This window comes from Salvelinus fontinalis, chromosome 26 (genome assembly GCF_029448725.1).
Source record: "Salvelinus fontinalis isolate EN_2023a chromosome 26, ASM2944872v1, whole genome shotgun sequence".
Lineage (NCBI taxonomy): Eukaryota > Metazoa > Chordata > Actinopteri > Salmoniformes > Salmonidae > Salvelinus > Salvelinus fontinalis.
Window position 1 is genome coordinate 28205375 of NC_074690.1, and position 15788 is coordinate 28221162.

The 15788-nt window shown below is 44.1% G+C and overlaps 1 protein-coding gene across 1 annotated transcript in view; it reads left to right on the forward strand.

Annotated features, from left to right (window-relative positions):
- The first annotated feature begins 1104 nt into the window (after nt 1-1104).
- The window catches only part of LOC129824604 (uncharacterized), a 36135-nt gene continuing 21451 nt past the window's right edge, over nt 1105-15788 (forward strand). Inside the window, exons 1-3 of the mRNA XM_055884288.1 lie at nt 1105-2936; nt 3072-3176; nt 4004-4114. Coding sequence (XP_055740263.1) covers nt 1109-2936; nt 3072-3176; nt 4004-4114 — 2044 coding nt within the window. The 5' untranslated portion in view covers nt 1105-1108. The remainder of the gene's footprint in view (nt 2937-3071; nt 3177-4003; nt 4115-15788) is intronic.

Here is a 15788-nt window from a genome sequence, read left to right on the forward strand (position 1 = left end):
CAAGCTGATCTAGTGTTGTGGTGGTGAGCAGGTCATTTCTTACATTTGTGTGCTCTGTATTTCAGTTATTTTCTTATTCACGGTAACTATAGTTAATTGGTGGTGTCACCATTTGTAAGATGCACTTATTTTTCAATGGAATTATTTAATGACCTGAATTCACTTAATCACCTTGTTGGTACTGATGGGCAAACAAAGCTTGCTGAAGTGTTGAGGCTTTCCATCCAATTGTATTATACTGCAAGTTCATTACTCAAGGCTTTGATCAACATAGTGTACACTAGTGGCACATTTATAGTTGTCCCACACCCCATAGTGCATTCGAAGCGTAGACTTTTTGTCTTCTACCGAAACCAATACAGAACCAATCGGGTTGTTTGATGAAACAAAGCTTCAGATGTCATTGATCATGTGCTTCTGATAGTGATACAGGCATCGGCCCACTGCTTTGAGGTAAACTGCTTAGCGATTTCGACACACCTCAGCGCTCCGTGACATCACTAATTGTTGGACTGTTCATTGATTTTTTTTTAAATGCATTTCCTTTTACTTTCCATCTGTTTCTTTCCTTAGTTTAGGTATGGCAGCAACACAATTTGAAAATGGACCACATGTGGCAGCAGGGCACATTGGGCCACACCAGCCAGTTCCTCAGCCCAACCCTGGCACATGGCACCCAGTGCATGGACCCGAAGGATCAGGGCCCCATCTGACTGATCATCAGCCCCATCCTCATGTGCACCAGTATCGACCATACTTCTATGTGCAGCCCCCTCCTCCTCTCCCCCTCTACCACTACGAGTGGCCCATGCCCTACAACCCCTGCTCAGGATTCCCAGGGATGGCTAAGTTTAAATATGTTTTTCTTACGCAGTAGTATAAAAGCTGTATAATGTCCAGTCTGGCGGTACAAAGTAATATTCATGATCAGTAAACCACATTTTTGTTCTGATCTACATGTATTGTACAGCTCAAAATGTATACCTCCATAATTTGAGGAACCCCATGTTTTTCAGCTGTCATTTTTTTAAATGTAGTTAATGTTATTCAATACAATTCAAAGATTCAATGACACTCATTCCTTCTAATTTTGTATTTAGGTTACGGTATGCCGGGAATGGTTATGCCACCTTTCCTTCCCCACCCATACATGGAGGTTCCAGGTTATGTTCTTCCTCATTCCCAGCTGCACCCTGCAGAATACAGACAATACCAATTCCCTCCTGCTGCCATGGCCTACCAGAACAACAGCAGGATGTCCAGAACATTTTACCACAACGCCACACCCATAGAGATGGTCAACTCTGAAGTGCAGACTGAACCACCACCTGAAGTGGTGAAGGATGGTTCCCCCTTGGCTAGGTCAGACTTTGGAAGAGGCACCAACTCTACCACCCCCTCATCTCTAAGCTCCAAAGCAGAGAAACAGAGCTGCACAGAAGAACCTAATTCCCCCATTGCCTCCAAAACTGGATTCCAGGGGATGGTGAGGAGCCAGGGTACTGGCAAAGACCCACCTGCAGGAAAAAAGACCATCCACTCACGTAGCATCTCTATAGAGTGGATGACACAGAATGGACTGATGGCGCCAGAAGATGTGGCACAAGAGTTGTCTGAAAAAGGGTCAGATGATCATCCTAATCAAAGCCAGATGTCCTTTTATAGTCAGGTACCGAAAAAGTTGAATGAGTCCGTATGGTCAGTGCAGTCTTTGGCCCCGTATGTCCCCTCCAAAGAGTTGCTTATGGAGAACGGCATTGTGGTGACTGAGAAAGAAGCAGATCCTCCCAACATCAGTCAAGACCTCACAGACAGTCAGGTCATAGTTATAACAGAGAGGAGGAGAAGTCTAAGGTTTTCGCTGACTTTAGAAAATGTGAAAGAGGCTGAGAAAATGGCTGATGTGAATACTTCTTCATGCCAAGAGTCCTTCCATGATAGCCAAATACAGCAAAAGGCTAATGCGTCTGTTTGGTCAGTGCAGTCTTTGGCGCCGTATGTCCCCTCCACAGAGTGGCTGATACAGAATGGGCTTTTGGATCACGAAGCGTCAACTGCGAAAGAATCAGATGCGAATGTCAGTCGAGGCCACACAGCTAGTCAGCTGTTGGCTATAACCGAGAGAACTCAAAGGTTGTCCCTGTCATCGGTAGACACACTTCCCCCTTATGTTCCCTTTTCTTGTTTGCTGGCCGACATGGGAAAAATGTACTACAGAAAGCATCAAGTAGGCACTGTAGAGCATAAGCAAGTTTTCAGCACACCAATTGATAAATTCATCCCATCAAAGAGGCTGAACGCTGAAGCTCTTCCCAGTATTAAAAGGCAGCTCAAACCTAGCCACAACCTACACATGGAGCTTGTGGAAAAAGCCAATGTGTATGGTTCTCCTACAAGCCAAAGTGCAATGATCCCAAGTGTTGAAGGATCATTGAATAGCACTCAAGGGCCAGTGAAACCCAAGGCTCAACGTAGCCCAAATCAGAAGGCTCTGGAAGTTACAGAGCCCAGGGTCCTGAGTCCTCCCTGCTCTCCAGATGACCCTGAAACATATTCCTCCAAATGCCTAGCAGGAGACAAAGCGCCTGGCTGCAGTTGTACGGGTCGCTGCAACCAGGAAATGGAGGCGGAGGTGATGGAACCTGCCAAACAGACTGGGCCTATTGTACCCAGTCGACAGGACTGCGAGCAGATTGCGGATGTTAGGATGCCAACGGCTCCCTCATCAAACGGACACTTTAAGACGTGTGGTCTGATGTGTTCAAAGCTACAGGAGAGGAACTGCTACTGTGAGGCGCCGAAGCCAAACGGAGTGAGTTTCAGGAAGCGCCCCACAGGCAGACTGAATAAGGGAAATGTGGCCAAGATGGCCGCCGATCTCATCAAGCCTCAGGCGCAGCAGCGTCTCATTCCACAGAATCAGAGAAGACAGATGGGTAAAGAGGGCATACCATACTTTTTGATAATTCCTAAACTTGGTCTAAGTTACTGTCTGCTTTGATATATTCTTACACAAATACACACTGAAACGATGCTGTAAAATGACACTTTATAGTACCTTTCTCCTGCAGATTCCAGGAGAGCAAACAAGGCCATGCCTGATCATGTAACTTGTGATAATGGATACGGGCTGAACAACTCAAAGAAATGGGGACGATGGCAAAATAGACCACAGGGTATGTATACTGAACAAAAATACAAACGTAACATGTAAAGTGTTGGTCCCATGTTTCAGGTCCTGAAATAAAAGATCCCAGAAATGTTCCATACAACAAAAAATATTTTCTCTCAATTTGTGCACAAATTTGTTTACGTCCCTTTTAGTGAGCATTTCTCTTTTGCCAAGATGATCCATCCGCCTGACAGGTGTGGCAAATCAAGAAGTTCATTAAACAGCATGACCATTACACAGGTGCACCTTGCACTGAGGACAAAAGGCCACTTTAAAATGTGCAGTTTTATCACACAACACAATGGCACAGATGCAATTTGCATGCTGACTGCAGAAATGTCCACCAGAGCTGTTGCCAGAGAATTGAATGTTCATTTCTCTACCATAAGCAGTCTCCAATGTTGTTTTCGAGAATTTGGCAGTACTTCCGACCGGCCTCACAACCGCAGACCCACACCTACCCAGGACATCCACATTCGGCTTCTTCACCTGCAGGATTGTCTGAGACCAGCCACCCGGACAGCTGATGAAACTGAGGATTATTTCTGTATATCATTTTTGGGGGGGAAACCCATTCTGATTGGCTGGGCCTGGCTCACCAGCTGTGCCCCTACCCAGTCTTGTGAAATCCAAAGATTTGGGTCTAATCAATTTATTTCAATTTACGGATTTACTTATATGAACCGTAACTCAGTAAAATCATTGCAATTGTTGCATGTTGCATTTTTATATTTTTGTTCTGTATGTTAGTCATTCTACTGACTATTTTCCACGGTATTGTTAGTGTTTTCAATGCTGAATACCTGATGATGTTACTGGTTTCTTCACCAGACAGAGCACAGACTAACCCATCAAACAAGCCTTTTGGACAGCAGAACACCCAGAGGAATGGTGACGAAGACCCCTGGACTGGGTATTATGTCAGATCTGGTAAAACAAGAGGCAAGGATAACAACCTTGATTTATGGTTTAGACTGATATGGATGCGTTCTATGAATGGCCAGTCACGCCATTCTGTCTGTTCTAGAAAGTAAGGTTAAATTGTCAATCAGCAGTTGAAACAATAACAGTGTTTTCCCTGCCCCCGTTTTGGTAAAAAGCTGAGGTATGAGGCTGGAGAAATGTAACTACTCAAATTCATAGACCGAACTATGGATGCAAGGACTGACAATCTGATATCATTAGTTTTAAACATGTTTTGAGATTACACATTGTTTCCATTTACTTTTACAAACATTGGAGTAAAACAAGCTTATAGTTTTGCTTCTGATAGGATACGACAGTCCACATGAGGCATGTATAAGTTATATTTTTCCAGAATCAATAGGTACATATAATTCATTTTTAAGTCCAAAAATGTATGTAGCAACTGTAGATTGCCCATTTTTTAAATTGTTAATTGCCAAATTCATTTTTGGACATACAAATTAATTACATGTATCTATTGATTGTACCTCGTTCAGAACCAAAAATATGTTTGTTTTACTCCAATGTTTGTAAAAGTAAATGGAAACAAACACTGTATAGTCTCAAAACATGGTTAAAACTAATATTGATATCATGGATTGTCAGTGCTTGTGTCAATAGCTCTGTATGAACTTAAGTTGTTACATTTCTTCAGCCCCATCCCTCAGCTTTTAACCTACAGAGGCCGGTTTAGCTTCAATTAACATTCCAAGATGAAGCCCTATGCTGAAGTTGTTTTTAATTGTTATTTATTAACGCTGTGTTTTCTCTACAGGAGCAAATGGAAGAAACCCTAGATACTGACTGACCAGAGACTGTCAACAAATGACAATGAAGACATTTTTAATAACCCTATTTATAGGCCTATCTAAAATAAACGTGTTTTTTTTTCAAATTAACTCATTGAATTTTGAAGTGGTGGAGGAATTTGAAATTAAAAGTAGAAACTGTTCATGAAATGGGGCTTATGATCAGTAAGGGGATCTGGACTCGTCATGACTGCTGAACTCTATAAAGACTTCACAAAAGCAAGATTTATTCACTATCGATTGCAAGAGGCACAGCAGATTCATTGTCAAGGAGTCCCAAGTGAAGGATGAATTTAAATATTCCCATAAAGGTTATCAAAAAGGTAGTCTACCCAACACTCCTACTGATAGGGCTGTGACGTTGCCTACCCACAATGAGGTTGGTAAGCGTGGCTAACTTCAGACGGGACAATGTTTTGACTGCACACAGGAGATCGAGGGTCTATGTTTAACTTGAGCAAAACAAGCAGGCTACCACAAGAATCAGCGCTGCTGGAAAATGAGACAGCATTCGATCCCAGTACTTTTCAATCTGTTTACCAGATATCTTAATTAGTCACGTCATACAAACAAATGTTTTGAAACGGAAAAGGAAGCTGCCGTTTCTTGTTGGACAAGTTAACCTAGTATCTCCCACAATTTCATCCTGTTTGCCTCTGTGTAGTGAATACAACCCTGTCCCCCCCCCATGCTCGCTGCGACAGTCAGTGGTCTCCTAGCTACAGCCTACAGAGTCATCAACCACACCTCAACTTAATTTGGTTGCACCAGCACCTCGTTGAACCTGTTATTTGACTCTCCACTTGGTTTCTTTCTTTGATAATGCACCTCTTCTGCCTGCCTTGCTGCCTGCCTCAACTAAACCTAACCCCAATCATACTGCTAAATTTATGCCTAAACCTAACTCTTTTTTTTTTTCAGCTGAAAGACTACGGTATGCCCGGAGCTTACCCATAAGGTTGTGTAACGGATGTGAAATGGCTAGCTAGTTAGCGGGTGCGTGCTAGTAGCATTTCAATCAGTTACGTCACTTGCTCTGAGACATTAAGTAGGGTTGCCCCTTGCTCTGCAAGAGCCGCGGCTTTTGTGGAGCGATGGGTAACGACTGTGCTTCGTGGGCGACCGTTGTTGATGTGTGCAGAGGGTCCCTGGTTCGCGCCCGTGTCAGGGCGAGGGGACGACGTAAAGTTACTACTATTACATTGGTGCCGTGACCCGGATCACTGGTTGCTGCGGAAAAGGAGGAGGTTGAGTGTAACGGATGTGAAATGGCTAGCTAGTTAGCGGGTGCGTGCTAGTAGCATTTCAATCAGTTACGTCACTTGCTCTGAGACATTAAGTAGGGTTTCCCCTTGCTCTGCAAGGGCCGCGGCTTTTGTGGAGCGATGGGTAACGATGCTTCGTGGGCGACTGTTGTCGATGTGTGCAGAGGGTCCCTGGTTCGCGCCCGTGTCGGGGCGAGGGGACGGTTTAAAGTTATACTGTTACAGTTGCACAATGATTTAAGTCAAGTCAAGAGATAAAATTACGCACATTTCGATCTGACTATACGTGTCTTGCGAGGGCTGGCTTTAGTTAATTTGGAACCACCTACAAAACATGTACATGTGTGGGCTCATTACCTCCGGTTTACAACCTGGTGATACGGCTTCTGTCTGTGATGCACTTAGTTCGATCTGGAGCCGTTGGAAGGGCTGACAGTGAGTAAGAAAATTGCCATTATTTTGATGAGCTACTGAAGTTCACTTGGCTATAGTAAGCAGCCTGGCAAGGCACACGTTAGCTGAATTATCAGGAGCTAGCATCATGGCTACCTAGCTAACATTAGCTGTAAGCTAGCTAGTGACAAAAGTCTATGAAGACATGGATAGGTGAAATGTCAACACAACTGGGATGCGTAGTTGTTTATGGAGACATGTTATGCACAGCAGTGCTACAGTAACATCAGCAGCAAGAGTAGGCCTATGGGCCACTAACACGTTTGGCTAGCTATCTATTGTAGGTAACTGCGGTGGAGTAAATCCATAAGAAGTAGCTAAGTTCATGTATAACTCAGTGAGTAAATCACTGCTCTACCAGAACTAACGCTACTGCATCCCCTTTGTTAACAAACACAAAGCTTTCTCAAACTACAACGTGTCTCTACAGTAATAAATCTAGCTGTCAAAGGGAATTTGTGCTTGCTGGCCAATGTGATATAAAAACGTGCTAACGGTTCAAGGAAAGTTGTAAGGGAAAAACAATAGTTTTAATTAGCTAGCTTGCTTTCAAAGATGAGCGATTGGGTGTATATAGCTTGTGAAATTTGTTCATCCCTCAATTTTGCACTGTTGAGCAGAGTAAAGTTCTATTCAACAGGCACGATGTGAGCGCTAATGTTGTAGTTGCCTATATGCCATTTTCTTTTAGGCTACCCATCCCAGCCCCCCTCTGCTCTGCATGGCCACAGAAGTGAAATCATGGCCAGACTGAAACCTTCAAGTTCATAACATTTTGAGATGTTTTATTGTATGGGCTACGTCTCAATCCGCATCTATATCGCCTTTCTGAAAGTGGCAGAGAATAATATAGATTTATACGCTGATTCGGTGAGTGAGTTAAGGAAGTGCATAGGAGATGTTGTAACCACTGTGACTATTAAAACCTACCCTAATCAGAAACTTTGGATAGATGGCGGCATTCACACAAAACTGAAAGCGCGAACCATTGCATTTAACCATGGAAAGATGACCGGGAAGGCCGAATAGAAACAATGTAGCTATTCCCTCCGCAAGGCAATCAAACAAGTGAAATGTCAGTATACGGACAAAGTGTAGTCACAATTTACCGGCTCAGATACGAGACGTATGTGGCAAGCTCTACAGACACTCACAGACTACAAAAAGAAAATTAGCCACGTCATGGACACCGACGTCTTGCTTTCAGACAAACTAAACACCTTCTTTGCCTGCTTTGACGATAATACAGTGCAACCGACGCGGCCCGCAACCAAGTACTGTGGGCTCTCCTTCTCCATGGCTGACAGGAGTAAGACATTTAAACGTATTAACCCTCGCAAGGCTGCCCGCCCAGACGGCATCCCTAGCCGTGTCCTCAGAGCATGCGCAGAGCAGCTGGCTGATGTGTTTACGGACATATTCAATCTCTCCCTATCCCAGTCTGCTGTCCCCACATGCTTCAAGATGGCCACTATTGTTCCTGTTCCCAAGAAGTCAAAGGTAGCTGAACGGAATGACTATCACCCCGTAGCACTCACTTATGTCATCATGAAGTGCTTTGAGAGACTAGTCAATGATCATATCACCTCCACCTTACCTGTCACCCTAGACCCACTGAAGTTTGCATACTGCCCCAATGGGTCCACAGACGATGCAATCGCCATTACACTGCAGACTGCTCTATCCCATCTGGACAAGAGGAATACAAACAGTTGAAGTCGGAAGTTTACATACACTTAGGTTGGAGCCATTAAAACTAGTTTTTCAACCACTCCACAAATTTCTTGTTAACAAACTATAGTTTTGTCAAGTCGGTTAGGACATCTACTTTGTTTATGACACATCATTTTTCCAACAATTGTTTACAGACAGATTATTTAAATTACAGTGAATTATATCACAATTCCAGTGGGTCAGAAGTTTACATACACTAAGTTGACACTGCATTTAAACAGCTTGGAAAATTCCAGAAAATGATGTCCTGGCTTTAGCAGCTTCTGCTAGACTAATTGACATGATTTGAGTCAATTGGAAGTGTACCTGTGGATGTATTTCAAGGCCTACCTTCAAACTCAGTGCCTCTTTGCTTGATATCATGAGAAAATCAAGAAATCAGCCAAGACCTCAGAAAAAAGATTGTAGACCTCCGCACGTTTGGTTCATCCTTGGGAGAAATTTCCAAACGCCTGAAGGTACCATGTTCATCTGTACAAACAATAGTACGCAAGTATAAACACCATGGGACCACGCAGCTGTCATACCGCTCAGGAAGTAGACGCGTTCTGTCTCCTAGAGATGAACGTACTTTGGTGCGAAAAGTGCAAATCAATCGCAGGACAACAGCAAAGGACCTTGTGAAGATGCTGGAGGAAACAGGTACCTATATCCACAGTAAAACAAGTCCTATATCGACATAACCTGAAAGGCCATTCAGCAAGGAAGAAGCCACTGCTCCAAAACCGCCATTAAAACAAGCCAGACTACAGTTTGCAACTGCACATGGGGACAAAGATCATACTTTTTGGAGAAATGTCCTCTGGTCTGATGAAACAAAAATAGATCTGCTTGGCCATAATGACCATCGTTATGTTTGAACGAAAAAGGGGGAGGCTTGGAAGCCGAAGAACACCATCCCAACCGTGAAGCACGGGGGTGGCAGCATCATGTTGTGTGGGTGCTTTGCTGCAGGAGGGACTGGTGCACTTCACAAAATAGATGGCATCATGAGGTAGGAAAATTATGTGGATATATTGAAGCAACATTTCAACACATCAGTCAGGAAGTTAAAGCTTGGTCGCAAAATGGTCTTCCAAATGAACAATGACCCCAAGCATACTTCCAAAGTTGTTGCAAAATGGCTTAAGGACAACAAAGTGAAGGTATTGGAGTGGCCACCACAAACCCCTGACCTCAATCCTATAGAACATTTGTGGGCAGAACTGAAAAGGCGTGTGCAAGCAAGGAAGCCTACAAACCTGACTCAGTTACACCAGCACTGTCAGGAGGAATGGGAAAACTTCACCCAACCTATTGTGGGAAGCTTGTGGAAGGCTACCCAAAATGTTTGGCCCAAGTTAAACTATTTAAAGGCAAAGCTACCAAATACTAATTGAGTGTGTGTAAACTTCTGACCCACTGGGAAAGTGATGAAAGAAATAAAAGCTGAAATAAATCATTCTCTCTACTATTATTCTGACATTTCACATTCGTAAAATAAAGTGGTGATCCTAACTGACCTAAGACAGGGAATTTTTACTGGGATTAAATGTCAGGAATTGTGAAACTGAGTTTAAATGTATTTGGCTAAGGTATATGTAAACTTCCGACTTCAACTGTATGTAAGAATGCTGTTCATTGACTACAGCTCAGCATTCAAAACCACAGTACCCTCAAAGCTCATCATTAAGCTTGAGGCCCTGTGTCTCAACCCCGCTGCGATTGGGTCCTGGACTTCCTGACGGGTCGCCCTCAGGTGGTGAAGGTAGGAAACAACATCTCCACTTTGCTGATTCTCAACACTAGGGACCCACAAGGGTGCGTGTTCAGCCCCCTTCTGTACTCCCTGTTCACCCATGACTGCGTGGCCATGCACGCCTCCAACTCGATCATCAAGTTTGCAGACGACACGAGTAGTAGGCTTGATCACCAACAACGACAAGACAGCCTATAGGGAGGAGGTGAGGGCACTCGTTGTGTGGTGTCAGGAAAACAACCTCTCACGTCAACAAAACAAAGGAGATGCTTGTGGACTTCAGGAAACAGCAGAGGGAGCACCACCCTATCCACATCGAAGGGACAGCAGTGGAGAAGGTGGAAAGTTTTAAGTTCCTCGGTGTACACATCACAGACAAACTGAAATGGTCCACCTACACAGACAGCGCCTCTTCAACCTCAGGAGGCTGAAGAAATTGTACTTGTCACCTGAAACCCTGACAAACTTTTACAGATGCACAATTGAGAGCATCCTGTCGGGCAGTATCACCGCCTGGTATGGCAACTGCACCGCCCACAACCGCAGGGCTCGCCAGAGGGTGGTGAGGTCTGCACAACTCATGGGGCAACGACCTGCCCTCCAGGACAACTACAGTACCCGATGTCACAGGAAGGCCAAAAAGACAATCAAGAACAACGACCACCCGAGCCACTGCCTGTTCACACCGTTACCATCCAGAAGGCAAGGTCAGTACAGGTGCATCAAGCTGGGACCGAGAGATTGAAAAACAGTTTCAATCTCAAGGCCATCCGACTGTTAAATAGCCATCACTAACACAGAGAGGCTGCTGCCTACATAGACTTGAAATCATTGGCCACTCTAACAAATGGATCACTAGTCGCTTTATTAATGCCACTTTAATGATGTTTACATATCTTGCATTACTCATCCCATATGTATATACTGTATTTTTTTTAATTTTTAATTTTTTATCCCATTTTCCCCCCAATTTTCGTGGTATCCAATCGCTAGTAATTACTATCTTGTCTCATCGCTACAACTCCCGTACGGGCTCGGGAGAGACGAAGGTCGAAAGCAGTGCTAACTGCGCCACCAGAGTCTCTGGGTTCGCCCCCAGGCTCTGTCGCAACCGGCCGCGACCGGGAGGTCCGTGGGGTGACGCACAATTGGGCTAGCGTCGTCCGGGTTAGGGAGGGTTTGGCCGGTAGGGATTTCCTTGTCTCATCGCGCTCCAGCGACTCCTGTGGCGGGCTGGGCGCAGTGCGCGCTAACCAAGGGGGCCAGGTGCACGGTGTTTCCTCCGACACATTGGTGCGGCTGGCTTCCGGGTTGGAGGCGCGCTGTGTTAAAGAAGCAGTGCGGCTTGGTTGGGTTGTGCTTCGGAGGACGCATGACTTTCGACCCTTGTCTCTCCAGAGCCCGTACGGGAGTTGTAGCGATGAGACAAGATAGTAATTACTAGCGATTGGATACCACGAAAATTGGGGAGAAAAGGGGATAAAATAAAATAAATAAAAAATGTACAGCTGTGTCGTCTGCATAGCAGTGACAGTTGACATTGTGTTTCCGAATCTCCAACGGGTAGCATATATAGTGAAAACAATAATGGTCCTAAAAGAGAACCTTGAGGAACACAAACTTACCATTGATTTGTCAGAGGACAAACCATCCACAGTGATTAATTGATATTTTTCTGACACATAAGATCTAAACCAAGCGAGAACTTGTCCATGTAGACCAATTAGTGTTTCCAATCTCTGCAATATAATGTGGTGATCGATGGTGTCAAAAGCGGCACCCTTGTACTTGATTGATGAATTAAGGTCACTAATTAGTAAGGAACTCCAACCCCCCCCTTCCATAATTTGCTTTATAAGGATCATTGTCTTTTTGTCAAATAAATTCATAAATACATCACTGCTGAAGTGAAGGCCATACTCACTTGGGGAAGGCTGTTTTTTAATTAGCTCTGCGACGGTATCAAAAATACATTTTGGATTGTTTTTATTCTCCTCAATCAGGTTGGAAAAGTAGGCTGATCGAGCAGCAGTGAGGCCTTTTCGATATTGCACGGTACAGCCTTTCCAAGCTGTGGAGAGCCATTTCAGTTCCATTCTTCTGAAAGTTTGCTTCAGGGCTCAGCCATTTTATGTATACCATGGAGCTAGTTTCTTATGACAAATGTTTTAGCGGTGTGACTGTCTACAGTATTACACAAGGCTAAGTTTAGATCCTCAGGTGGTTAACTGATTTTGTACTCTGACGTCCTTGCGTTTGTGGAGGGAGTCTCGAAGGATATCTTGGAATCTTTGGGTTGTCTGGAAATTTATAGCACGGCTTTTGATAATCCTTGGTTGGGGTCTGAGAAAATTATTTGTGGCGATTGCAAATGTAATAAGATGGTAGTCTGATTGTGCATGATTATGAGGAAAAACATTTAGATCCACAATATCTATTCCATGGGACAAAACTAGATCCAGGGTATGATTGTAAGCATTTCTCTGGAAGATATATACCATTGTATCCCATATATATAACTGGGTACAGTGTATGCCCATCCCTGACCTAGGTAACAAATCAATAAACTCATCAATCCCAATCTAGAATACGATGTCATGGACCAACACCACCACCATTATTGTCAAGAGGGCCCAACAGCATCTTTACTACCTAAGGCAGCTGAAAACATTCAGCATGCAGCCCTGCGTCTAAATACTACTGCAGCACCATAGAGAGTGTCTTGACTGGTTGTATCATTGCCTGGTACAGGAATTGCTCCGTCCATGACCACCAGGCCCTCCAGTGGGTGGTGAAGATGACCCAGTACATCACTAGGACCGTGCTCCCACACATCCAGCACAACTACTCGAAACGGTGCCTTAGGAATCATGCAGCATCATCAAGGACCCCACACACCCCAGCTGTTCTCTCCCTTACCATTGGGCAGACGGTATTGGAGCATGAGGTCTGATACCAACAGGCTCAGAGACAGTTTCTATCTTCAAGCCATCAGACTGCTGAACACTTGAACTGGACTGACCACCTGCTCTGATTCTACGCACCTTAGCACACATGCACACACATATACATTCATGCTACACACACATCACAACTGATAAAATATTTGATCTATTCTACTGGCATTTACTTTATGTTTGTATTCTTTTAGTTTCTAAGTGGGTCTACAACAGATGCGGAAAGCAGCATGGGGCTGCTGATGGCTGAGAAACAGACCTCCAGAGCTGTGGTTCCGTAGGTGAAACTGTCCATGGTGATGCTGGTGCGTGGCATTCATTGTTTTTGTAGGGTCTCTTCAGTCAGTACTCTTCAGCACACTTCTTTCTTCATTATTCCCGTCATCCGTCCAGAGTGTTTCTGGGACTAATGAGGAGCTGCCACCTTAAAGCGCTCCAGCTAGGCAATCACTGGGCAGTGAAGTATATAGTCTGAGGTGCTGGGAGGTAGTCCGATCCATAGGAACAAGCAGCTGTTTGACTCTGGCTCATATCTGGAGGATGTTCTTGGTCTGACATGCGGAGAGAGGTATGACTAGCCCTGCCCTGCTGCACCTCACCTCACAGCACATACAGGTTGTCCTTGCAGCATGTGCCAATTTAATCAATTCAATTGATGGTTTTATCATTGTCAGAAATGTGAGTCTTGATCAAGGTCTTTTGAAAAGCATTCACAGAGGTGATTTAAATGTAGCAATAACATTTAGGAACTGTATTCTAACTCCCACAATGTTTCAAGGAATCAGCTTTACTGTAAGTGTGCTTGTAGCCTAATCATTCATCCCCAGCTGTTGAATATATTACATTGTTGTGCAGCCTCCCCTGTCCTAAGATGAATCACACCTCTGACTCAGTCAGCGCTTCACATAGCTTTGGGCTGGCTCTCTGGCCTATCAATTACACCTCTAGGTGTCTGAGAGATGAGTACGGATTGGTTTGCCATGTAGCCTGCTTCTGTCTATAAAATGAGCTGTTCAGTATTTGTGGATATTTTTTTGAAAGAGATCTTGAAGAACTGAAAAAGGTTTTCTACTGCTCTCAACATTGCTGCCCTGAAGTTAATAGTGCTATTGACAAAGATGTAGCATGCTGACTGAGGAAATCCCTGATTTTAGGTAAAAACATTTTAATTGAACCAGACATTGTAGAGTCTTCTGATGACAGTGGTAGGGAAGAAACAATGTCATTGTCACGGAAGAGGTTGACCGAGTTTTTAAATCAGACGAGTGCCCGGTGGCAGCAGAGAGATGATTGCCAAATGCAGAGAGAGTCCAAAAGAGAACACAAGAATGCTGTTTTTTAGGATCTCTCCATTAATATTTCCCTAGATCCTGACTAGTCTCCCAGTCCCTGCCAGCTGAAAAACATCCCACAGAATGATGCTGCCACCACCACCATGTGTCACAATCTTGGCATTCAGGACAAAGAGTTCAATCTTGGTTTCATCAGACCAGAGAATCTTGTTTCTGATGGTCTGAGAGTCCTTTATGTGCCTTTTGGCTAACTCCAAGCGATCTGTCATGTGCCTTTTACTGAGGAATGGCTTCTGTCTGGCCACTCTACCATAAACGTGTGATTGGTGGAGTGCTGCAGAGATGGTTGTCCTTCTGGAAGATTCTCCCATTTCCACAGAGGAACCTCTGGAGCTCTGTCAGAGTGATCATCGGGTTCTTGGTCACCTCCCTGAACAAGGCGTTTCTCCCCGGATTGCTCAGTGTGGCCAGGCGGTCAGCTCTAGGAAGAGTCTTGGTGGTTCCGAACTTCTTCCATTTAATGATGGAGGGTACTGTGGTCTTGAGGACCTCCAATTCTGCAGATTTGTTGGTTGCCCTTCCCCATATCTGTGCCTCGACACAAGCCTGTCTCGGAGCTCTACAGACAATTCCTTTCACCTCATGGCTTGGTTTTTGCTCTGACATGCACTGTCAACTGTGGAACCTTATATAGACAGGTGTGGGCCTTTCAGAATCATGTCTAATCAATTGAATTTACCACAGGTGGACTCCAATCAAGAAACATCTCAAAGATGATAAATGGGAACATGATGCACCTGAGCTCAATTTTGAGTCTCATAGCAAAGAGTCACTCGCAAATGACTTCAGTGCCACAAATAATGAATTCAAGGTTTAATTTACTAGACTAAATAAGTTAAAAAAATAGGTAGTTAAAAGATACAATATAAAACATGGTTCAATATAAAACAGGGTACAAAGGGATATAATGCAGGTATTCAGGTGAGAGGCTCCACGGGTCAATATAAATGAACTTCCGTACTCAACTCAGGCAAATACACCACCACATTCTGAGGGCGTTTGAGAATGTTGTGCTCTTATTCATTGAAAGAGAAAATGTGAGAAGGATGCATAGGCTTTCACAACCGTGAAATTATAGAACTCACCAACCAGGAATAGACATGAACTAGGCTACCAATTAGCATCCAATGTGGACAGTAGCGAGACAGTATTAATTCATGATTTGTAATACTCAAGGACTTCCAGTACTTTACACACACAACACCCCTTTCAGAGGAAATTAAGAATGTAACAGGGTAATATTACTTGTATACGGTGTTGTCTGCCCAGTTAGATTCCATTAGGATGGAATAAAGCTGGGATGGAGCTGGGAAAAAGAGCATTGTCCAAGTGTCTGTCTCAC